The sequence below is a fragment of the Magallana gigas genome, chromosome 8, assembly GCF_963853765.1.
Source record: "Magallana gigas chromosome 8, xbMagGiga1.1, whole genome shotgun sequence".
Classification (NCBI taxonomy): domain Eukaryota; kingdom Metazoa; phylum Mollusca; class Bivalvia; order Ostreida; family Ostreidae; genus Magallana; species Magallana gigas.
In genome coordinates, this window is record NC_088860.1 from 36,736,099 (window position 1) to 36,762,439 (window position 26,341).

The 26,341-nt window shown below is 31.5% G+C and overlaps 1 protein-coding gene and 2 long non-coding RNA genes across 3 annotated transcripts; 2 read left to right on the forward strand and 1 right to left on the reverse strand.

The window, feature by feature from the left end:
* Positions 1–915: 915 nt before the first annotated feature.
* On the forward strand, positions 916–4,886 carry LOC117689989 (sushi domain-containing protein 2-like). Its single transcript, XM_066070043.1, has 9 exons — positions 916–1,113; positions 1,324–1,590; positions 2,262–2,404; positions 2,487–2,632; positions 2,918–3,187; positions 3,735–4,027; positions 4,153–4,296; positions 4,396–4,554; positions 4,678–4,886. Exons 1-9 carry the CDS (start codon positions 1,035–1,037, stop codon positions 4,884–4,886), a joined length of 1,710 nt encoding a protein of 569 aa, XP_065926115.1. The 5' UTR covers positions 916–1,034.
* An 88-nt stretch (positions 4,887–4,974) lies between these two features.
* On the forward strand, positions 4,975–5,547 carry LOC136270777 (uncharacterized). The gene is made up of 2 exons (XR_010708638.1): positions 4,975–5,102; positions 5,181–5,547. It is a non-coding gene; the product is annotated as an uncharacterized lncRNA (long non-coding RNA).
* A 10,680-nt stretch (positions 5,548–16,227) lies between these two features.
* Positions 16,228–18,960, reverse strand: LOC136270866 (uncharacterized). Its single transcript, XR_010708741.1, has 6 exons — positions 18,805–18,960; positions 18,603–18,664; positions 17,254–17,293; positions 17,045–17,107; positions 16,442–16,500; positions 16,228–16,326 (listed from the first exon to the last, which is right to left on the reverse strand). It is a non-coding gene; the product is annotated as an uncharacterized lncRNA (long non-coding RNA).
* Positions 18,961–26,341: the final 7,381 nt, after the last annotated feature.

A 26,341-nucleotide genomic window follows, 5' to 3' on the forward strand; every position in this document is an offset into this window, starting at 1 on the left:
CTTTGTACAGCCATATAAAGCCATCGTTGCTCAGGTGAGCGATGTGGCCCAATGGTCCACTTGTTATCAGTGTTTTTTTTAGTCGAACAATTTTGTACAGTTTTATAATGGTATAGAAATTTATGGATTCCTCTGTACAGAACAAATGCACAATAGAAATTATAACGTAAGTACATATTTCAACTATAAAGTGTAGTAGATATAATCAATATTGAAATATTTACAGGTTGCCGAAAATGGATTTATTGCGCTAACTAGCAGTTATGATAGTTACTACCCCCAAAATTTTCCAATCGATAAAAGCATGATAAGTCCTTTCTGGGCTGATTCTGATACATATGCGCAATATGCCAATGGGAGCGTTTGGTTTAGAATCACAACGAATGAAACCATAAAACAACGAGCTGTAGATGACATGAAAACCTACTTTCCTAGATTCAAAGAATTTCAAGCATCCTGGATACTCATTGCCACCTGGCAAAACGTACAATATTTTGGATGTCGCTATCGGTTAACCTGCTTGAAGGTAATCAGAAGGATTTTTGTTTCAGACTGAGATTTTTTTCATTTTTAACATCTAAGTCCAACTGCAAACTATTATGTTTTGAATTTTTAGAGAAATGATTTTCAAGCAGTGTTAATATCAGATGGAAATCATTCTATCGTGATATTCAATTATGGTAATATAGAGTGGACAACAGGAATAGCTTCTGGTGGAACTGCAGGATTGGGTGGAATTCCAGCTCAAGTATGAATTAATTTGGATAATTGGTTAATATTTTGCTCTTTTATTGATATACTCGTAGATCATACTGGTTGAAAAATTTATTTCGTTTTAAATGTCACAAAATGACATACTTGTTGACAACAAATATCTCTAAACTTTGTTCTTTACATGATATAAATAAAAAAAAACTGTTTTTCTGATCTCTTGACTTCAAAATGTGTGACAGGTTGGATTCAATGCTGGTGATGGGGTACAGTTTTTCAAAGTAAATGTTGGGTTAACTCCGGATGTCGTGAATATTGACGAAATGTCGAACGTGGGAAATCCAGGTGTATTTGTATTTGGAGTTGACAAAACGGAAGTTATACAACCATGCGAAGTGGAGCGTAAGAACCCATAATTTTCCTTTATTTTATGAAAGGCTAAACGATTTTGATGAAAACATAGCCAATGGTATGTCCCAAGAAAAAAATATTTCTGTTTAGATACTTCTTATCGAAGTATTTTAACAAAAACAGCTCTCAGCATTTCAAACGTTGGTTATAAAATTAAAGTGAAATTTATAAGTATTTTCTTTTGTATGCATTTTTAATCAGTTACAGAAAATCAGGCGATCAACCCTAACTCTGGGCCTATGTTGGGAGGTCAACATATTACCTTAAGTACCCCATGCATTGACCCAAGTGCAACAATAATGGCTAGTTTTTCTGGATCAACTAAGTACATGTGTGAAAGGGAATCTTTGCTGAGCATAGTCTGCATCACCCCTGCCTTTAATACTACAGGGGAAATTATCATAGACGTAGAAATTAAGGACCAGGATCAGACCATAACAAGGACACTTCGGTATTCTTACACAGTCCGTATGTATTTACCATTAATTCCACACATGACATAATTAACACTTTTTGTATATTGACTATATTCAAATTTAAATATCAAAAGAAAATTACTACAAAAAATGTATTTGTTGATTAGAAATGTTTCCATAGGATTTCAGTTTTGATATGTATTGATGTACAACGTTCTGAAAGGAAAACTGAATTCATGATTTTATAGACCAGATCTTTAAGATTTTCGCCAAAATTATAAGTTTCATAGTTCTTTTTGAAAGATTTCAGGCAGGGAGGTGGTCATTACAGATATATATTTTTTCTACTCCAGAATGAAACCTTATTAATTAAATGCATATATGAGACTTCTCGACAAGTCTGTGTATGGGTTATATGCTACTCAGGTGACCGTTAAGGCCAATTGGCCTCTTGCTAATGAACTGTTCAATTGATAAGTTAGGAAACATTTGTGTAAGGAATCAATGTAAAAAGTACAAATATTTTTAAACAAAAAAAGCAGAATTTATTTTTCTAATTCCATTGATGAATGTAAAGAATATCTCTCTCTATAGCGGACAGTTGAAATCATCACGAGTGGTACTTATAATGCTTATTTTGCTCCGTGGAATTAAAACGCCATCGAGCAGTTTCTCGCCAGTACTGAGACCCTTTAAACTGTTTTGAACGAATGTTCATTTTAGTTAATATAGCTGACAGCAAGCAAAGAGTCTTCAGACAAGACCCAGAAGATTGGTTTTCTGGATATCACAATATTTCCTGGGATAGGGACGCGGCCGAACTTCAGAATAATGATACGGTCGACATTTATCTTTTTTCCTTGATTGTGAGTATCCTCTTATACTTGTAAGGTTGTTTCCTATTATTTGCTGTACTCAAGTTAACCATCTTTATGTCGTCCATCTCAGGAGGACACTAATGGAAATCTGTCATGGGAGAGTCAACTTCTGCAAGAAGGAGTGGATCGTTCAGCAGAATGGACGGAAATCTATTTGGAAGGACAAAAACATGTCTTGGCCATTATGGTGACATCTGCAACCGTGAAAAATGATCAGTAAGAGAATTTAAAATCTTTATGAAGATCAATTATTCTTGCTCTTCTAAAAGATACTTTTAGATTCCTGTAAAAAAAATTTAAATCAATGTTTGGCCTAAATCGAGATCTTTGTTTTTTTTCTATGGGGAAAAATAAAACTGGTATTCTAAAACATTACGTTTCTTTATAGAAAACTGTTCATATTTAGAAGCAAAGCGTAAACGGCGCAAAATGTCTTTCACTTTTATCTGTTTATAGATTTTATTTTGAAATTTTTCAAATAAAACAATTCTCAATTTTCAGGCCTAGAAGAGGAATTTGGTCTGATGTATTTCCGTTAGCTCTACAGCAGGAAGAAGCTTACCTATCTTGCGTGGACTGGTTCAAAAAAGATTTAAAGTTTCCTCCACTGCTACGAAATCGTGTTCCGTCCTGTCCGTGCACATTGGACCAAGCTTTGCTGGATGGTGTAAGATTTCAGCCAGATCCAAATTGCAACATGTTTAGCCGACAAACTGGCAACTGTTTGTACAGAAAGGATGCGAAACACTGTGTGCATTTGATTAGCTTTGGGTGTGTATTTAAAACAAAATTTGTGAAAAAAATTATAGCTTAATATTAAAGGGGCATGGTCAAGATTTTTGTCTAATATTATTTTTTCTGTTTTTATTATTTACATTGCTTTAGGAATGCATTTCTAATGATCAAATGTCATTTGGGTGTCAGTCGATGAGTCTTAAGCAAGATCACGGCTTACAATTATTCGTCATGTAAACAAAGCGCGTGCCCTGTTTTTGTTTACATAGGTTCAATATACTAGTAAAAATCTTTTTCAAGCAGATATGTCTATCTTCTTCTACATTTTAAGCATAAATAAACAGTTCCTAACGATTAAAACATTTATTAGGATTGAAACTGGAATTTTTCACTTCAACATTCAAAATGTAAACAAAAGCTTTGGCACTCAAATTTTGGTTGCCTATTTAAAATGTCTTACTGAAGCATTGTAAACATTAAAATCGAAAAAAATAATTTTTGACGAATATCATGACCATGCCCCTATAAAACTAAAGTTACATGTACTACTAGTATATTCAATGTGAGTCATTTACAATTACAGACCAAATGGTATGGACAATATGTGTTGTTACAACAATGACAACAAGCTTATAGATTCTCGTTACGGTGAAGGTGGAACTCTTCAGCGGTACCATTATCTAGGAGGCCAGGACGTCCAACCTTTCATCGCTAACTTTTACTTCGATGTACTTCCTTTCTTATATTGTTGTCGATATTCCAAACATTATTTGCAAGGTATTAAACCCAAATCTTCAAGGTTCTCGTCCACTTGTCCTCGTTACATACAACGCAGACAAAAAAGCACATGTGTACATTATAAACCACCTAGACCAGGTAAATATAATGTTGAAGGAGCTCTTGCAGTCAATTATCTTTTGTTCTGTTGACGTGTATTCGTACGATGTACATGTCACAACAGAGACGTTTTATATTACTATGATGGTGTTTTGATATTCCAGCTCTAACTGTCGGAGATCCCCATTTAACTACACTTGATGGTTACACATACACTTTTAATGGTATAGGCGAATTTGTCTATTTAAAAACTAATGACGACAGTTTCCAAAGCCAGATCCGATTTGAACAATTCCGTGATAAAAATGGTATTAACAACATTACTAAATGTGCTTTTTGACATAAGTTAGCCATTGATAATCATTAATCCATCGATATATCTACAGTATGTTGTCCCTTTCTTTTAGGAAATTTTAAGGACGCAAGCGTTTGTACATCTTTTGTATCTCAACATCTAAGTAACTCAGCCGTCGTTGAAGTCCGTCTCGACTCCACAAGTATTGTTCAACTGTTAGTTAATGGTGATGTCTTAGCTTTTGATGAAACACTTTCGTACCATTTTAAAGGTAATATTTTAATGCAAATAAAATTTTCGTAAAAATTTATAACTTTACGTTTTGTTCTTGTATGCGGGTTTGTGTCTTTTAAATAGGCACAAGTTTTTAAAAATATTTTTTCCCGCTTTTTAGGTGTGTCTGTGCTCCAAATCACACCTGACATTAATGATTCGGGTGCTACAAAAAAGAGTCATCTCATTTCATTTACAACCATTGGAATAGCATTTCAAACAACGGCAAGTTCCAATGTGCTGAACATAATACCAGTGGTTGGGAACAGTTCATTAACAGGCAAGTTCTCAAAAATTGATCAAATCTTTCAAGTCCGTATACACCCTTAAATGGACGATCAATCATTTAATTGTAAAATGGATCAAATCTCAATTTTTGTGAATTACACAATTTGATAGACAGCTGTCTTACTGTTTTAGGACATTTAAGAGGACTATTGGGCGATTTTGATGGTGAACAAAGCAACGATTTACGAACTCCATCGGATAATATCTTACAATCAACTTCAACTTCGGAAGAAATTTATCAGAATTTTGGATTAAAATGTAATACCACTTTACATTTACATTTATATTTCACTTTCTCAAAAGTGGTTTTAAATCAACATTTCAATGTGTTTTCAGGGAGGATAACTGAGGAAGCGTCACTGTTCACTTACAAAGATGTGACTACGTACAGCAATTACCAAAATCCTAGCTTTATTCCTGCCTTTGAGACACCTACCGATCTCCCGGCGGATGCAGTGGAGGTGTGTGGTGATGATCAGGAGTGCGTTTTTGATTATTCTGTCTCGGGGTCACCAGAGCTTGCTGCCGAAACTAAAGAGAGAACACGATCTTTCTTGTCGTTTCTAGATGCGTTTGAATTGACTGTTAACGAGATTCAGGAAGAAATGCATAACTGATCAAAAGTCAAATAAGCGCAAAGGTTCTATTCCTTGATGACACATTGTGCATAGCATCAACGATAAATAAACTTTATTCAAAGCAACTTTGTTTTATTATTTTCACATATATATAAATATTTTATAGTAATAGATTTATGATGAGTACCTAGTCGAAAAATAAAAGGTTTCTTTACATCTTCTTTGGAATGCAGTTTAAAGAGTTTAACTTTTAGACTAATTGAAATACGTTTAAAAAATTGTGAGACTAACCATTAAATAAAACGTTGGCATATATATATATATCTATCTATCTATCTATGTATCTATCTATCTATCTATCTATCTATCTATCTATCTATCTAAGTCAAATTTAATTTAAATTTAAAACAACTCAATTTTGTTGAATTATGTAAGTAGCAAGATTTCGGTCAACCCAGCATGCTACTTTTCCTAGCAGGGAGAAGTAGTACAATGTAGGTATGCATCTTTACGGCTCCCATTTTGTTGTAACTTTTTATTTACTGTGGATATTATCTGCCAACTTAAAAATATCACTTTCAAAAAGTATTGTTTGAGATATTGTTTTCCGCTTTGTTAAATTGGCAACGTCTTCCGAATGGCGGAAAATAATTCAGCGTAAATTTGATACAAAGTTTTGCTCTTTCTCTTACCTTATAAAGTAAACGGATAAGTTACAGCACCTGTGAACTGTGGTCAGTTAGTTTAGTTAGAGGTGTGAATATAGCAAGATCGGAGGACAAGCGACAGATAACAGGTTTGTTACAAGCCTCGTTGTTTTTTAATAATCCATTGACTGCTTATTTAAACGGTCACTGTAAACCGATATCTAATGAGCTAATGGTGTATGTAACGGTACATGATCTATCGATCTAAGACTGTCTGCGTCTCCAAAAATAATTATCGGTAATTGTTTTACATTGAGAAAATCGTGTAATAGTTTTATTATCCGAATGATACATTATTAAGAGTGACAATTTTGATACTTTTTTCCCTCCTACTTCACAGGTTTAAACAATCGAGAATTTTATTTTCACTATGACTTCGAGATAGTGAAAATTCGATTCGCGTAAATTTTATATACCGTTCTAGGTTCTTATTCGCGAAAAAAAAACATGGCATGGAAAAACCTGATATACGATACTAGTTTAAGGTCTTTGATAAATAGATGATTGCCACAACTATTTCCAATTTTGCTTTCATTTTTTATTTGCACATTATTTATGTTATGTACAATTTTCTTCACATTTTGTATAAAATCATACACTCCTTTTTTCAAAATAATACTACAAACAATCGGTGCATCTCTCTCTCTCTCTCTCTCTCTCTCTCTCTCTCTCTCTCTCTCTCTCTCTCTCTCTCTCTCTGATTTGTTGTTGACAAAGAACTAAGTAACGATAACTATATTTAATACATTTTTATGTTTTAAAAAAGGACAAGAAAACATTTACGCTAGTATCAAAGGGGCTGAAAAAAATATGAATGTTGTATGAATCATCATTGGTTATTTACACAAAAAACACCATAAAAAAGAAAATAACGAATTGGCTGTACTAATTTTGATGGTTAATTTTAATATTAAGTTTTGAAGTTTAACATTTTACTTTTATTCTTAAGAATCGAGTTCGTTACTGTAAGCATTTCTAACGGTTATTGTATGACCATTGCCATATTATGAAGTAATGGCGAACACATTCATTTTGTTCATTGTTCAATTACAAAGTTCAGCTCATCATTATTCTCTTGGAGATTATGTATTTCAAACCTTTTTTATTTTTGTTGCATTGTATTGAATTAAAAATTAATGCATTTAATTTAATTTAGTTTATGTGATTTCTAGGGACCACATGATAAAAAAGAAATTGATCTATTCTAAAGGTACATATATAAGATCATGCTCATCCGGTAGAAACTGCACGACTTTAAAGGTAAAAAATAAGGCGGGTATTTTTTTTCCTCTATGGAATAATAAATCTTATCTATACTTCACTTCATAAAGATAATCATTGTTAAGTAATTGCATGAGGTTCTCAAAAGAATTTAAAATAAATGATGAAGTCAGCTCATATTTGCAGGTCATTTTAAATTTTCTGGTATTTCATTTTTTTTTTGTAAATAATTAATAGGGATGTCATTTCATGATATTTTTCGACCACATTTCACATGGAAATATAATAAATACACATATAAAATCATTTTATTTGACGCAGAAATATATCATTTATATATCATTTATATAAAATGTCATGTAATTCAGGTCTTTACTGTTTCAGGTCTTAAGTATGTTCTGTATACCTATCTCGATACATTGTCTTGAAAAGAATGAAAAACTCCGAAATTTTCCGAATAGAATTTATTCTCGATAAAAATGCACCCAACACCACAGTCTATGACATACACTATATGTACGATTAAGACTAAAAAATATTTTAAAGGCATACAACATTTCTACATACAAATTTACTTTTAATTTATTCAAATTAGCCTGATATTAATTCTATAAAAAATAAAACTATCCCGCCGAAACGCAGTTACAATATCTTAATGTATATCAAATAACGGTCCGCCTTCTGGCGGCCCGTAGTAACAAGCAAAAGTTGTCTTTCTTGATTTAAAGTCACAATAAGTCAATGTAAATTAATCTTTTAGTTTTCTATTGCATGGAAACTAAAAAAAACATATTTCATTGTTCACTTTTATTCGAAATATTTGCTGTTGTAGAGTTTTGACACTATTCAAAAAAAAAGATTGATCTTGATTTAAAGTCTCAATAAGTCAATGTAAATTAATCTTTAAGTATTCTATTGCATGGAAACTAAAAAAAACATACTTCATTGGTCACTTTTATTCGAAATATTTACTGTTGTAGAGTTTTGACACACAATTAAAAAGATGATCTTTTATAATCGATCATTGATAACGTTTTAAAATTTTTCTCTCAGTAAGCAATATTAAAAAATGGATATTTAAAAAGAATATTGTTGCTATAAAGGATATCCCAACCTAATTTTAAAATGTTTTAATTGGCTATAAAAATTGCGTTTGTTGCAAATATTTGGAAAGGAACTTAATTGCTCATTATTATGTGATAAATCAAAGTTTCAGATAATTGACAAATGCTTCCTTTACAGTTAATGGGCGGTGTGGTCTGAACGGGAGTGCCATGGTAACGAATAAAATTAACGTTAAAGGTATATCTTCAGTCGATATTCAAAATAAAAACCTGAAGACTATTACTAAAATTAGCTATATTTTATTCGTTGCAAAACAATGATGAAGTGATTCCACTGGCAGTCAATATACTATGAATGATAAATTTACTTCTATCAATCCTTGATATGCTTTAGACTTTCTCTTTCAAACATATCACTGTTTAGAATCAAACATGAACCCAATGACACTGAATTTAATACCAATTATAAAGTTTATATATAAATTTTAAAGCAAAATCTTTAAATGATAATTACAATAAATGCAAACCTTTAAAAACATTACCATGAATAAAGTTTTATGCTGTTTATACATGTATTTGTTCTCATTATATTACAAGTAATTAAAATATATTTAATTATATTTGCCAAAGTAAGTAATAGTAATTAATTCCATTTGAGAAAATCTATGTGATTGTTATTGCAAGTAATTGACAAAATTGTTGATGTTTTGTAATTAATTACATTTCAAAGTAATTGACCCCATCCCTGGCTGAAAAGGCAAACAAGTGTGTTCAATCACATGCAAAATCATATAATTGTAAATAGTAGTTAAAAGCATGAGAAAAGTATCCTAAACACCTCAAAACTGGTTGTATGAAATGAAATAAGTTCAGAGTGGGTTAAAAGCATCAGATGCATATCAAAACCTCGTATTAAACGACTGAGAGGCCACCATTTATCCTTCTGTTTTCAATAAAGCAGAAGTTAATAGATAGATTGCACGATCAGTATGCACTGGTCCCTGCTGACAAGGCATGTAACAACATTGTCTTTGTTTGCATCGCACATTATATTAATTGCATTTTTTTAAAAACTGGGTTTCAATTTCAATTCAAGCGGTTTGAATCAGACGTTGATACTTAAAATCTCTAAAGAATTATTAACTTTGAGGTCACCAGGCTTGGGGTAATGCTAAATGTAATAGTAATGCATTGCAATGCATTACATATTTTTAAATTAATGCTAGTAATGTGTTATGCCAGTCACTATCTTAGCATTACAGGTAATGGTAATGTAATGTATTACTTCCAAAAATCTAGTGTAATGCCGGCATTACATGGCTTTACTTTGCTTTTCTATGCACGTTCATTTGTAAAATCGTGATGATTTGAATAACTGAAATTGTATTTGATTAAAAATTGTTTTATAAGAAGAAAAATATTTTTTGAGATAAAAATATTTTAGTTGTATGATTAAGCTTGTTTAAAAAATTAAAGATCTATTCTTAAATTGTCAATATAACAAGCTATATCAACACAATTTCATAACATTTTAAGTGTGTTGTTATTAAGAAATCCAAATAATTTGTACCCCAATTAGTTTAACATTCAATGAATTCTTTACTGTGAAGAATGTGTCAACAACACACAGTGCCCCCAGGATAATCTAAGTATCTAAACAATCTATTGTTTAAAAAGGTGCTAGACAACCCACTTCTCTGAGCTGTGCTCCATTAGAATAGAGAACAGACATACACCCCTAAAAGCAAAAATGAATGCACTGAAACATTTAATCTTTGATGAACATAAAGTGCAACAGCAATGTTGAATAAGTCATTAAATTTGAACCTGATAGTGAACATGAACCTGTATATATAAGGGTTGATCAAAAGTAATGTCACACTACGCACCGCGTTTCACACTGGCGCTGTATTATATAAAATAATACATCAAAAGTTTTCATATCAAAATTCTAATTTGAAGTAAAATATTAATTAAATTTCGTTGAACACTTCATAAGATATTGATGTTTATAGCATGATATATACGTAACATCACCGCGTCGTGAATTTACGTCTTTTTTAAAGTTTGTATCTATAAATAAATTACATCTTCAAAATTTGAAAAAACCCAAAACAACACAATATATTAAAACAGATATATCATAGACTTTTTCTAACTGTTTTAAAAAACTAGGGAATGTTACAGTACATTTCGGATATCTACGCAATGCCTTTTGTCTCTAGACCAAGGAAGAAGGAGCAAGTAAAAGACTGTAATATGAAACATTTTTGCTTTGATGAATATAAATCACTAGAAAATGACTGGAATTGGCCTTGGAATCAACCTAGCGATTGAACAGGGTACCCTAAACGTGGTTTCAATACCTCATAAAAGCATATGTTATGTTAATAAATAAATTAAATATACAAAAGATTTAGGCTCAGAAGGAAAGATAAAAATAGGTTCTTACGTCATGGGCTACTAGTATATCATACAGCTACGTTCATGACTTCTTGAAGAGACCTTGACAAACTGATAGCAGATTAAATTTTATCCAATATACTGATCAATCGATAACAAAAAGAGTAAATACTTACCTTGTGAAAAAAAAAACAAAATTACGAATTTTCTACCAGAACGCCAAAGATCTAGAAATGACGTCGCTAGCGTGCAGCGACTTTCCTTGCTACAAGCTCTACAAAATATATAACCTTCAGAGATATTTATCATAATGCATTAAAATTTTCAAATCTGAATTGAATATCTAAAAGCACACTATTTTGTCGCATTAAGCGGATTTTTCACGATTTTATCGCTTCTGTGATATACTTTTGGATCAACCTTCGTATGTTTAAGCATGTTACACAACCATTCCCCATGACAAATGAAAATCTAGGCTTTTTAATATCATCGACAGTTGTTTCTTTAACAAAAATAGAACTCACAAATTTTCTTACCTTGTCATTGGAAATCTAACAAAATGTTTTGGTAAAAACCCACACACAAGTACTCTAAAGTCGACATAAAAAAAGATGTTTGGATTTCTGATAGACAACATATATGTAGTTTTTGGAGACCAGGTCTTCCAGCAATCAGTCGGTGTTCCAATGGGCATAAAATTTGCTCCTTTATTTGCTTACCTATTTTTAAATTCGTATGAAGCAGAGTTCATTCAAAAGCTAGCGCAAGAAAAGGAAACATCTCTTGCTGTGGCCTTCAACTCCACATTTAGATATTTTGATGATGTTTTCTCCATTAACAACTGTTCCTTTCACTCTTATGGTAATTCAATATACCCCGGTGAACTTAAAATATAAGATACCACAGATTCCGATACATCTGTTTCATATTTGAATATTTAACTAGAAAAGCCGTTAATGGTAGCCTAATAACACAACTGCATGAAAAAGTGATGATTTTAATTTTTCATCGTCAACTTCCTTTCCTTATGTAGCAATATACCATGTTCACCTGTTTATGGGGTGTATGTCTCTCAGCTTTTTCATTATGCGCTCTACATACAAACAATTTATTAAACGAGGCATGCTACTTAAAAACAGGTTGTTGGAACACGAATATCAAGACCCTCGATTAAAATCATCTTACGCAAGTTCTATGGTCGATACAATGACATACAATCAGCATGTAGAGTGTTTCATTAGTACAAATGCTGACTGACGTTTTCCTTAATTGTTAGACCATTATTTATACACCGGTCTCTTCCGTTTTTATGGTCTTGACAATAAGCACACGGCGGGTGCAACCAAATGGCAGAGGATGCATACTCCTCCTAGGCACCTGATCCGACCTCTTTTTTTAGAGGTCCGGGTTGCTCTGCTTTAAATTTGTTTTTCAATTAACGATATTTGAGATGGTTGACAGCTTATTATTGTCATTTTTCGTTTCATTTCTTTTAGGACTTAGCCCAGATGGTGACATTACTTATAACCTTGGTTGGGGATCTTTTAATTTATGTTATTAAATGATTAAATTAATAAATAAAACCTTAAAATCTTAAATATAAAAGTTGTTAATTGAAAGAAGTGTGTGGAGAAACCAAACAGAATTGTAAAATAGGATGCAATAGCAATTTGTCTAAAATACTATATTTTTGTTTCTCCAAAACGAAAAAAAAACCCCTTCAAATAAACCATAGAAATTTCCCTGCTCTACTATATAAAACACAAGAACGGAACCTTTACCTCCATGGTGTAAAATTGTATTACTTGTATATTCATACAATATGTTCCACTGAGTTGTAATTTTTTTTTTCTTAACTGTAATGGGCATTTTAAAAAGTATCAGAATTTATGGATAACTCTGTAAAACACATTCCTTGTCCATGCTCCCAGTTGCCCCTGTACACCCCTTCCCAATTCCTGGTTATGGCTTACCTTAGACTTGTACTCTTCCTATGCTCACCCCTTCGAAGAGTTTTGGGTTGCAAGTCGTCAGGCGGACAAATACCTTAACAAAACTGTTTGTATGGCGGATAATTTGCAACATGGCAGGGTTTCTCAGGTCTTTGATGCAACTGTCCCAGGACTTGCTCTTAGCTTGGTAATAGGTGGTCAACTGCTCCCAGGAGCTACCTAACCTAGCCATTAGCCCGCTTTAAGGAAAATTTTATTTATCCACTATTCGATTCATTGATTATTCATTAACTCATCAACTCGGATACAAAAATAATTGTACCTGTGATATGTGTTGTACCAGAAAATGGGAAAACCTCAAAGCCATAATTGATTTTTTACTGATTTTTTTTTTTATATTTCAAGCCACAGCTTAAAGAATTGCCCGATTTTTATTGTGAATATCTTTTGAATTACTTTTCTAATTTTTTTCACTTACTTTGAACAAAAATGATGTGATCGCCATATGAGTATTCTTTACAGAAGCATATAACAGAAAACCTAACAATAGAAGAGCGTGTTCTAAATGCTACCTATCTTTGTACAATATGAATGGGTTAACAGTAAATACGACTTCCACACTTGAGTAACCGCAAGACTTGATGTGATACCCGGCGGACCAAATAGAATACCTTATTGCACAATCCAGCAAACTATAGAAACCCTTTCTTTAATCCTGTGTTTCAAAAGATGAAAATTAATTAACAAATTTACAAATGACCTAGACCTTTGACCTTTACGTCATTCTGTTTAGCCAAGGTAGACACTTCTATCCAAGATCTCCATGAAAAATAATAAAAAGTTGGAAGTGATTTTATAAAAATTTAAAACGTTTCAGGGGCATTAAGTGCTAGAAGGGGGCCTCAGATCCTTTCGGTATAAATACATTGTAAAACCTCTAATTGTACTGACGACATTGGTAAAAACTCTAAGTCTCCATCTCTTATTGTTTAAGAGGAGTAGCAATAACAAGCATTTGAAGTTCTGGGAGTTTTTAGACATACCATAACTTTTAATTACCAATTACATAAAATCAAAATTGTTTGGATTACCCTAATAACAAACTAGAGCAAAGCTCGTTGCAAAGCAACGAGTGAGTAAATCTAGATGTTCCTGTAAGAAGCATAGTTCTTATACCAATAACAATGGTAACTTAAACAAACATTTTTTTTAAAAAATCGAATAGTTCTTGGTACGACTTAACAAAATCCGAATGATTCGGAGGACGAATTAACAAAAACCTTTACGATTTCAAAAATGACCTAACAAAAAAAAACCCGAACGTGTCAAAGTAAGACTTAACAAAAATCGAATTATTTTTGGTATGAGTTAATTTCACTTTGAACATTACGATATTTTTTAAACCTAGAACACATAATCAAAATTTCCGAAAAAATCGATTTTTAATCCCCATTATCTCTGCAAGGCATCGTCCGATTTTAAAACAGATTTCAGATTTGAATTCACCCTTAGCAAATTCTATAATACTGTAGTATTGTATTATTTTGTTGAAAAAAATGAAAATTTCCAAAAATTGGAACTTCCTCCGGTTTTAAGCAAAATTGATGAATAAAAATTTAAACCCCCAATACATAATAGAATTGATACATCATCAATTTCTATCATTTTCTATCAATGATTCTATCATCAATAAAAATTTCAAAGCGATATCTTTTAAGTTTACGGAGATTTCTTCCGGACAAAATCACTTTTTTTAATCAAAAATGGCCGCCAAATTTGAACTGAAGTGAGGTAAATGCTGAAACTTTAACATCTTTGAGGCACAGTAACTTTACAAAAGTGCTGAAAATTTCATTGAAATCGGATGAAAGCTTTTTGAGATATAAAACCGAAAAGGAGTCAGAAAAAAAAATAATAATAAAAAGAAACCGAAGAAAAACAAGAGGGTCTTCTGTTGGAAACGGAAGACTCTAAAAATTCACCCCGAGATAAAAGAAAAAAAAGAAGAATATAAAACATAAAGAAATCAAAAGGTTTTTCAACTGGAACGTGAGAAAACCTTATAAGAATACATAGTTTGAAATGTCAAAATTATTCAACTAAAACTGAATTGTTTGGTTATAAGGACAACGGTGGTCATTCTGATATAAGAATAAACAGAAGTTACAAATTTTTATTAAATGTTCTTGCATTTTTAAATTAACCATATCAATCTTTTAAAATAATTCACAATAGAAAAGCCAATATTGAAAATGGATCTTCTGGTTTAGAAATGCAAGTTTGAGAATTAAACAGTTTCTAGGTAGTTTCATATTTGAGGACATAAAGTCTTTGACAGATTACTCATTGTTTCCAATCCACAGTGTAGTATTAGAAAGTGGCATGGAAGATGGATATCTTATTTCGTTCTGTGTGAGTTAACTTCATTATTCCTCAATCCGATCCCAGAGGAAATGTGACCATCTTTCATGTCACTTAAGATTATGTTAGAACGCGAGTCGCGTGATAAATCCCATAAAGTATCGATAGAGCTGCACTGAATACATGTAACAAAGATGCATTATCAGACGTGTCCATAGAAAAAGTAGTTTAATCGATTTATTCGTAAAAGTTAGTGAAAAACGCAGCACCACTGTCTGTCAAGCATGCATCATTTGCTTTTGAAGAGGCATTTCTATTTTTAAAAAATCATATTTCATTTTAATGTCATCCGCTTGCATAGAAACAAAAATGTTTCGTTAATTCCTTCCAAAACTTCTATTGGTTTATCTTTTATATAAAATAAATTTACCCCGGTAACAGTACTTGACTGTTTAGATTAACGATTTCTTCCAATTTCTGTCTGATCGAATTTTCTTTGTATCGCAGTTATATTCCAACATCATATTAGCACTGTCTCTGTTAGACAAGATGTTTTTCGGGTCCCTGATAATGATGTCTATCAAACAAAAGTCATACATAGCACTATATATTTCTTCCAGGAATGAAACAACATTGATAAATTTTTCTCTTTTTTTACTTTTCTTAGTTTAATACTTTCATGTACTGTAGTATTCTTGCTTTCCATGTTTTTCTTTTATTTTTTCTTGATGTTCCTCTTTATTTCAACAAGTTCTGACATATCAAAATGTTTTTGAAGCTTAGAAAGTTTGATATCACAACAAGAGTTGTTGCTTTATATTTGTATTGTTGCATATTGTATCTTCTTGTTTATCTTGTTCATAAACTCCTCCCTTACATATATAATAGTCTTTAGCTGTTTTCTCCTAAAACTTTCTGCTGTGGATGACTTTTTTAAGTCGTGACCCTTTTTGCGCTATATATATATATATATATATATATATATATATATATATATATATATATATATATATATATATATATATATATATATATATATATATATATATATATGAACTCAAATCTTTCTATTTCTCTTGAAAAAAGAATAATGCTGATCATTTTGATGCATTTCTTTTTATTTTAATAAGGGTAAATAGTTCTTCAGTCAATGTAAATCCGAATATTTATCATTCCCGGACCATCCAATCTAAGATCTAGAAGAAAAACAATAAATTAAAAAACTTTTTCTATTCTTCCTGAAAATCTTTAAAGTGTTTGTGTCTGGTCACAATGCAAGAATCATAATGCTAAAGTACTTCTTTTACATACCTAGGCTTGCTCTATTGTTTTCTCTGCCTCTTTTTGATCCTCGGAAATGTTCGATAGCTCTAAATTATCCGGAATTTTGTTTTAATTGTTTCATATTTGTGACTTTTATATGAAAGGTGTTTCAACGAACTGTTGGCTTAATAGTTGTACGGAGACCTACTACACAGAGGTACTAGTATATGGATTCAAGCCACCGATGCACCGGTATAACGTTTTTCTTTCCTAATTGTTCTTATATATTTATTCTTTTATATCCATCGTGGCCAAAATTGCAATAGCTTCGTAAAATGCATGGATACCATCAGAAAATTTCTTTTTCTTCCATTACATTCATAGAGTTTGAGGGATGTATAATATTTTAATGAAGAAAATATAACTTTGAGGCTGATGATCGGAGAACCTTACATCTAGAATGGTTTAATTCGTTTTTTATTATTGATGCTTTTGGTCTATATTTTGGGTTTTTAAATGTTACCAAAATATTCATATCGGTTATCAAGTTCAAGAAGAACAAAATTGAAACGACACTGTTTTGTTTAAAACAATAACAACTTTCATGTATATTTACACTTTTTAAATATTTTGGTAAATTAAGTTCTCTACCTGAAAAGCTCTCTCAGTGCGTTTCTGTCCCAAGGCCTTAAGAATTTTGGCATAATCAGATACCTTAATTTAAAGTAAATCATTTCTGAAATATTGTTTACATTTGTATCATTCATAATTGACGAATAAATATGAGAAATTTTGCTTTGTAGTGGAATCTAAAGTTAATGCTTAAAAACTCATAAAATGATATAATATACTAATTTTACCTGTATTCTTTTTTTAATTTTGTCACTTACTTCTAGATCTCTAAAGAAAATCAAGAACAAAGAGAGTAACAACTGTGGAAATTTTTTTTAAAAAGCGTCCATCTAAAGGTGAAATCTAATAATCAATTGAAAATCGAATGTTATGACGTCAGAGTAGAATTATAGTAAAGAAGAGAATTTGTCAGCAATTGTGCTATAAAAGTATTTTTTTTTAAATCAATTGTAGACAAAAATGATATGTTTTTATAAATGTCACATGTTTTAAATCTAAGTAGAAAACATTGAAATAAAGACCATCTCAAAGGGCCCCGCTTAAATTATAGACAATGGATTTTGCTTTGACCTTGATTTATATTTCAATATTTTCAAGCTGGCATACATGTAGAACTTCTTATCGCTTTAATCACCCCTTAAATACTAACATTTTTATTAAATCAGAACAAAAATGGGCTAATGGGAAATAAGCTACGGTTTAAAAGTGATTTAAAAGAGATTCACTATTTCCTTCACATTGACTTTGCATAAGGACACTGAAGGCCATTAGCCAAACCTAAAGATTATGTTTAAGTACAGGTATACATATGTTCTTAAAAAGATTTTTGTGTAAGTTATATGACCTTGATACTTCACCTACAAACATCAGTCAAAGTCATTGTATTCCCTTTGATCAAAGGCACCAGGTTACCGAAGTAAAGGCCAGATTGGAGCAAAGAGAGAGAAAATGTGTGCCGGACAAGGATTTTTTATATAGTTCTGCTATGACCTTCAAATCTGACCTTGAAAATGATTTATGGTCACTACACACCTTTTACTCAAAAGCTCTGTTTACATGAAGTGTGGGCAAAATATAATAAGTGGAAAGTATATACATGTACGCTCTGAAAAAAAAAGATTTTTAATTGTCCGATATGACCATGACCCTTGACCAACAAACTTTACCCTCGCCACTCCATGAGTGAAGTTTGAGCCAAATTAAATCAAGGAGAGATAAAATATGGCACGGAGAAAGGCTTTATATATATTTTTCTAAGACCTTAACGTTAGACCTAGAAAATTGGTTCGTGGTCACTGCACCCTCTTTACTTAAAGGCACTCTTTGTGTGAAGTATGGGCCATATAAGGCAATGGAAAAAGGAGATATGTTCCGGACAAGTGATCTCGGATTGACAGAGGTACAGAAGGACATAAAGACGGACGGACAGATAGATGGACGGACTAACAGACTGATCACTATAGGGCGCCAGCAAAGCGGGGCACTAATAATCGAGCTGGTGGAGAAAAAATAAGATAAAGGTTTATTAAGCAGCATGATGCAACGGAATTCTTTTTGAAGACAATAATTTTTATACCTTTTTCTTCGGTCATTTTCAGATAACCCTGTGTCTCTGTTTGTAGTTGCACTGTAGGTGTCCTAAGTCAAAAAGTAACCATGCCTTATCATGTACATTTATTTATTTATAAACATTCCTATGCTCATTTATTTTCATCTAAGGTGCAAGGTAAGCGGTTGTATATATATTCAATACATATAGATCTTTATTGATTTCTTACCAATTCTCCTGTAGAAGAAGATCTCCTTGGAAAGAAATAATGAATAACTTTGAAATTAATGGCTTTTTAAATATATTTTTATTAGATTTTATTTTTATTAGATTCTTTCTTCTACTACCGTATATATTTTTGAAAGTTAAGTCTGAGAGTTATGTTGAAATAGAATATAAAACTCTCTTGGATATTTTACTTACTTGCCATTATAGGATATTATTTTACAGTAGTACAACCTCTCCACTGCATTTGTACCATGTACCTCCTGAGTCGTCCAAATTTAAAACGTTTCTTTAATGATTATTAAAGATAAAAACAAATACAAGTTGTAGTTTAATGATGCAGACACACAGCTGTAATATATATCGAATAAAACATACAAACAGTTTTATTAACATATTTCACCAGACTTGTTTTGAAGGAACATCTTTTGAAAAGTTTTTTCTTGTCATAAATTTGTTTTATTTAAAAATAAAATGTTATCATAACAAAACAAATTTAAAGGATACCTGCAGTGCCGGTCAATTTTTGATATAATGGAGATCTATGTGTGAAAACATCATCCTGAAAATTTTACAGCGATCGCATAAGTAGTTTTCGAGATAATTGGAGAAAACCCGATTTTACACCTGAACGAGTTTTGAATCAAGCCGATTTGGCGCGAAATTAACTGTAACGTCACGGGGTCAACGCCGCTTTATGAGAAACAGAAATATCTTATGAAAACCGTTCGTTTTATTGCATTGTTTTATCGATATATGAAAATATATTTCTGTTGTTTTATTTCCTTATCAACCCTGGATGACTAAATATACTGTTGCCTGAGGTTAAACCCGTATTTTATCGAACAAATATGCAGAATTCGGAAAATTGCTTGCTTCACGAATTTAGTCAAATGTGTAACACATTCTGCATATAAATGTACAGCATATGTAGCAAAATTATAGTTAATCAAAGCAATTAAAAGAAACATGTTGTTAATATTTTCATTCTTTCGAATGATTTTTCCGTGACATTAACTGATCAAGAATATTCATTCAATAATACATATTTCGTAAAAGGTAACGCGGGGCCTAATCCTCGTATAAGGCATAAAATTACAAATGATGTCGCCCGATTATTCAATAATATTGATATCGGACCAATAACAATCAAAATAGTATTCATTCTTTAACAAACAAACAGGGGATTATAAACGGATCAAGGCGAAAGTCCAATATGGCTGCATGATTAAGTCTTTCTCGTTTTCTTTTAAAAATTCGATAATGGAATTTCATTTTACATTTATTTACATCCTGTGTCAAAATGTTCAAGTTTATTCAGATTTCATAATGGTTCGTTGTCAGTATAACAATTTAAGCTATATGGAGTTAAAGCGTTAAAATTGCTCGAAAAAATTGCTGACCATAGCGCTCGAAAGAACGTTGCACTTTATTAAATAAGAAATTATAAAGAACAACGTCATTACTTCCGAAAAAATTACTTGATCACATAAAAAAGGTTTAAATTGTTGAATTGTAAATTTGGTCATTATTTAAGTGATTAGATAAGTAACAATAAAGGCATTTACTTCGAACATTAGTTTTACTATATGATAGTCTCATGCATGATTCTTTAATCACTGATTGATGGACTATACATGCACATGTTTTAGCTTATGAATGCTTAATTTTACACAGTCTAATTTTTTTTTTATCTTTTTACAATTAAGTAGCTAATTATACACAAATCAATTTACCAGTTTAGAGGTGTGAAACCCTCTCTTTGTTCACCAGACTCGTGGAACATGTGTATACATACCCCAGATACACGTGTGTCTGGAGCAGTGGCTTCGTTAGTTTACCTGTTTACCTGTGTCATTGTCTCGGATCACTCGTATGTGAAAGGATATTATGTAATCAAAAAATGAATAATGAACATAAATCTGCCCATGCAAGCGTTTTAAGATATCGTATTCATTGGTACAAAGGCGACGAGAATAGCAAATTTTAAAATCCTTTAAAAAGAAATCCGACTGTAATAAAATAATTACGGATACAAATTTCTAACTCTATAATACTTAAAATAACTAGATACGTCAAAATATCAGACCTATATCAATCCTTATGGCTGAAAAATCGAATTTAATTTGTATAGCTTTGTAAGGAAATGTCCCTCCTGTTGACCTCGTGACGTCATTTCCGCTAAAGCCTCGTTATCGCTTAATTCTGTTTTTTCTTGATTAGATTTCCCAAAGCAGGAAAAAATAGCCACTTTGAAGATGCGTAACTCAGTTATTTTTGCATCGATTACGATGCAGTTTTTTGCATTAACTTTTGGTAAATAAACTCTTTGACATATGTTTCCCATCGGCTGGGCTGCAGGTACCCTTAAATATTATAAAAATTTGTTAAAAGACAGTATGAAAAAAGTAGATAGTATCTCGAAAATAATAAACCTCCTGTAACACAGAAATATTAAAATGAAAATACAAAATTATAAATTTACATGCATAAACCAATATTGCAGTATTAAAAGCTTTTAAAGCTGAATGATTATGTTTAGGCAGAATTTCCAAAAAACAAATGTCGGCTTTGTTTATATGTGTATAAAATGAATTATTGATCATTAATAAATCAACAAAGCCTTGAACGCAAACATTCAGTATTTTGATATTGTTTATCAAACATAAATGATTTATTATTTCGACAACACAATAAGAATAAGAATTCATTGTTACCGTATTATAACAGTATCCATAATATATAGGATAGCATCGTTTGTAGTAGGTCGAGTAGTATATTGTGAAGTAGTCATTAGTGTGGTAGTGGTAACCACACTGGTCTGCTTTCACTGGGGTAACACTTACATACAGAAGTACGACGACGCCAGCAAAAAGAAACAAGTTTACCTGAAATAAGCCAAACAGATATGGAAAATCAGCAAAAGAGTATGCATTAGTTTTGTGTAGTGAGTATTTTAAGAGGACAATTTTCTATTGTTTCATGTCCTATCAAATTTCTTTTATTCAACATGTTGATGACAGGCTTCAAATTAAAAACTATTTCCAACGTTAGATATCCATTGAAGTATTGCTTTTATGACTGTTTGTTATAAATATGAAGACTTAGAAATTTGTTCCATGGCACTACAGAAAGCTAATCTTCAGGTCATACGTTTATTTGAGATTAGTATACAATATGTAATTAATCCGATCTTTTTATGGTTCTGCTTCTAGAGACCTCTAATCGGTGTGCTTGGCAAATATATTACCCGTTTCTCCTTTTTAATGAATGTTCAATTCTATCTGTTTGCTGCTTTGGTGGACATCAGAGGCATCAGCCTTTTTGTTGTAATGATATATATAAACCCACATATACTAAATAGACAACAGAAGTAGATTACTTTTTCTTGATTCAGACTGATAGTGATTTTTTGCGTTATCCTTTTCTGAAATAATGCTAACTATATTTTGATTAGCGCGGTATATCAACGAAACTTATTGCAATGTTGGCCAGTTGACATATTTTAATCAATGATATGGTTGAATGTTGTTGAAGATATTTTTCTATTACTTTTTAATTATTGCATCAATTAATTAAATGAATAAGCAATCTTTGCATGTATTTTTTAAATATACAATTTTCCGATTGAGTTTATAGTTTACACGTCGAAGATAATTATTGAAAGCAATACCGTTATTAATATTCAAACCTGTGCTGACTCCATTGTTCAATCTCTCTTTTTCTATTCTACAATGTCAATTTATGTTTCGAGAACAATAATTATTGCTGTAATTGCAATGCAGAATTATTGTGGCATATCTCAGCCCCTTGTGTGCAAGTTATTTTTTCTATCAAATACGTCGAAATGCAAGATAAATATGTTGACATGCAAGATAGTTATGTCAACATGCAACATAACTATGTTGACATGCAAGAAAATTGCAATCAAACGAGAATTTTTAAAAATCCCCAAAAATCTCAAATATCGCACATGTGACATCCAAGATGCTAGATGCTACTTATTTATATCGAAATGCAACTTATTTATGCCACCATGCAAGATAAATATTCTGACATGCAACTTAATTATGTCGACGACGTGTAACTTAGTTATGTTCAGATGCTAATTATTTATGTCCATATGCAACGTAGTAATGTTCACATACTACGCATCTATGTCAACATGCAACTGAGTTATGTTGACTTGCAAGATAAATATGTTGACATGCAACAAATAAGGTCCATGTCAACATAACTGAGTTGCATGTTAACATTAATAAGTTGCATGTCAACATATTTATCTTGCATGTGAACAAAAATAAGTTGCATGTCGACATAAATAAGTAGCATCCTGCATCTTGGATGTTACATGTTGGCAATACATGTATTTGAGGGTTTTTTTTAGATTTTGTATAATTCTGTTTTGATTGCGATTTTCTGGCTTCCTAACATAGTTATATGTATGTTGACATATTCGATAGAAAAAATAACTTGCACTCAAGGGGCAGAGATATGCCAGTATACATAATTAAAAAGTATCAGACAGATATAAAATCTAAATTATGAATAAAACTTTACCAAATAAAGACAAAAAGATGATCTTATATTACAGCAGTTTCATTTTCGTCGGGAATGACCATTAATAGTTTGTTTGAATATGTAGCTGTGTTTAACCAAATCATAAAAATCTAGTTACTTACCTTCAGAGTTGAGTTTATATTTGAGGTGATGAAAACATTAAGTTCAATCTTTATATCATAAAAAAGGATGTTCTGTAAAATCATAACTGCATCCAAACGGACATCCGTGAAAGTTAATACCGCAGCATGTTTCACTTAACACCCCAGTTTCGTTAAAAATGCCGATATCAATATGATAATGATTGACTGAGTTTTACAAAATTTCAACAATTTCATCAGTGGATGCCCAACCTTTCAAGGTCTCATTCAAAAGCCCTTAGATTATGAAGACCATTGAGCAGAAATCATTAGATATTAGCTCATATTTCTTTTAACTTCCTTTTTGAATATGTTAGAGAAAAGCTATAACTAGTTTTTGCATTACTTATTATTTGCATTGTGCATTTGTATCATTCATGATAAAAAAATGTATTTAATTTGAAATTTTGGGATACATATGCATTTTTATGAATCCCATTATAAGCATTCAACAATTTCTTTTTTCTCTTCTTGTTTGATAAGAAAAAAATTCTCACCAATTTTTGCATTTTTCAACGGTGTTTTGAAGCAAAAATTTTAAAGTATTTCTGGTGATTAATCAAGGTCACTTATGTAACCTTTTAGCATTCGCCTTCGTACGTATATGTAGTATTAGTTGTCCTCCGTTCGTTAACATTTAACTTGTTTAGCTTGTTTGAAAGAAATGGATCAATTTAACTAAACTTGGTGTGTTACCTCTCTGGAGAAAGAGGATTGTAGATTGTAAAACTCATAATCCCCACTATGAAGGAGCTGATATTTTGGATCAACATTGTTAAAGTTGTTGTATTGGTATTCAGCAAGCGTATCATCTGCTCCTGTGTATTGAACTGAGAACTTCAATACATGTTTTTGTTTATTCAGAAATTGTGAAAAACATGGTCCCATAAACAGGGGTTCTTGTGTTGGAGGTAGGATTTTTTGTTATGCTCTGAATATGTAGATATTCTTTGAAAATATCGTTTACATTTATTGGTCACCTAACAGACAGACTCAGTGGATGGTTAGAAAAAGAGGGAAATCTTTCATTAGAATTGTATGGGATCACAGTCAGAAGTTCTTGATTTAGGACAGGTTTCACAAAATATACAGTAAATATGCATTTACCTTCTTTACTACTGGACAAATAGCAGTCAATTGGAGTGCATGTATAAAAGATCATGGAAACCTCTACCAAAAGAAGAACTTTATGGGCCCAAGGCCAAATGCCCTGGTTTTAGAATGAGGCTTGTCAATTCTTAAACACATTATGAGTCTTGTTTTTTGCTATATTTTCATGTATTATTTGCTTATTCATATAGTTATTAAATTGTCGTGGTTAAGGATTATCATTCTTAGACGAACGTTAAGTGGCTAGAAGTAGATTAAGAGTGATGTGACAAACCATAGGAATTAAAGTTCGTTAATTCTGACCACTCTGTTTTCAAAAAATGAAAAAAGGAAATTCTATTAATGTCAATTTAATTATATGAAATTTTATTGTTTTCTGTCATAAAATCTCGATATGACGAAAACTTCTTACAGTAATGGTATTATTTTAAATTCCATATTTTGTAAAGTCTTCACAGCAAATAGCAAGAAAACTGATCAATTACAAAAGAGTGATTTAATCATGTAAATTGATTTAAGTAAAATACCAAATATTTTTACTAATAACGCCATAATTGTATTAGAACTTCACAAGATTTGGTCACGTAACTGACTAAGTTGAACTGTATGACAGTGTTGTTTATAACTATATTTACGTAAATCTTTCAAATTTATAAACATGTTTATATGAATTGAACGCGGTGGACGAATTTTCTTTATAAAAAACCAATAAATATTGTGCAAAATTTATATGTAACATCATGTGGATTAATACATTTTTAGCGCCAGCTATTGTGAAGTCATCAAAAAATTGTACAAGATTTTTTAGCCAAAGAAATAGCACAGAAAGGCTTATTGTTGTTGTCAAATATGTCCGTTTATTGTAGATCATAATTTCTTAAAACCATTTAGACACAGCTTTCCACAGTAAGAAAAAATAACTTTTTCTTGAAATTCATGGGCGCTGCCATATTGTCAAAATCATTACCTTCCTGCTGGGCTATCTCTAAGCATCTAAGAGAGGAAAGCAGCGATGCTGACTTCAGTGAGGCACATTGCATTTTTACGCATGCTTAAAAAAAGTTACAATGCCGACACCAAAACGTGAATTGAAACTTAAAATGGATTTAAAGAGTTGTCATTTTGAAACATGATTTATGGAAGAAGATTTTGGATCTATCTCAGAATGATGCATTCCCACCAGCAGTTAATGTTAAATGTAACTAGAATGGAATGTCCTTAGACCGTTTTCATTGTTATTTATATTTCTTGCATTCAATGAGTTTCTTAACTAGGTCTTTTTCCACCTTTCAGTTGAAAGACCTTTGATATTTTTTATGTTCTTTTTTATTATTATAAGGTCTCTCCACCTTTCAGATGAAAGAGCTCATGATTTTTTATGATTTCTTTTCTTCTTTTTTTCTTTATCTCGGGGTGACTTTTTGTGATAAGGTAATCCAAACAATTTAAACTTTATGCAATTAGTTATTTAAATTTATTGTACCGAATGGCAATGTGTTTAAAAACTCCAAGAATTTACAATCATCGCCCATTGAATAGGATATGCTTGTTATCGCTACTCCTCTGAAACCACAAAAGATAGAGATTTTATACTTTTACCAGTCTTCAGTACACTTTGAGGGTTCTTTGATTTCTTCACACCGAAAGGATAGAAGGCTCACTTATAGCAGTTATTGCCCCTGAATATATTAAATTTCCATAAATAACTTTTATTATCTATCATAGAAATGT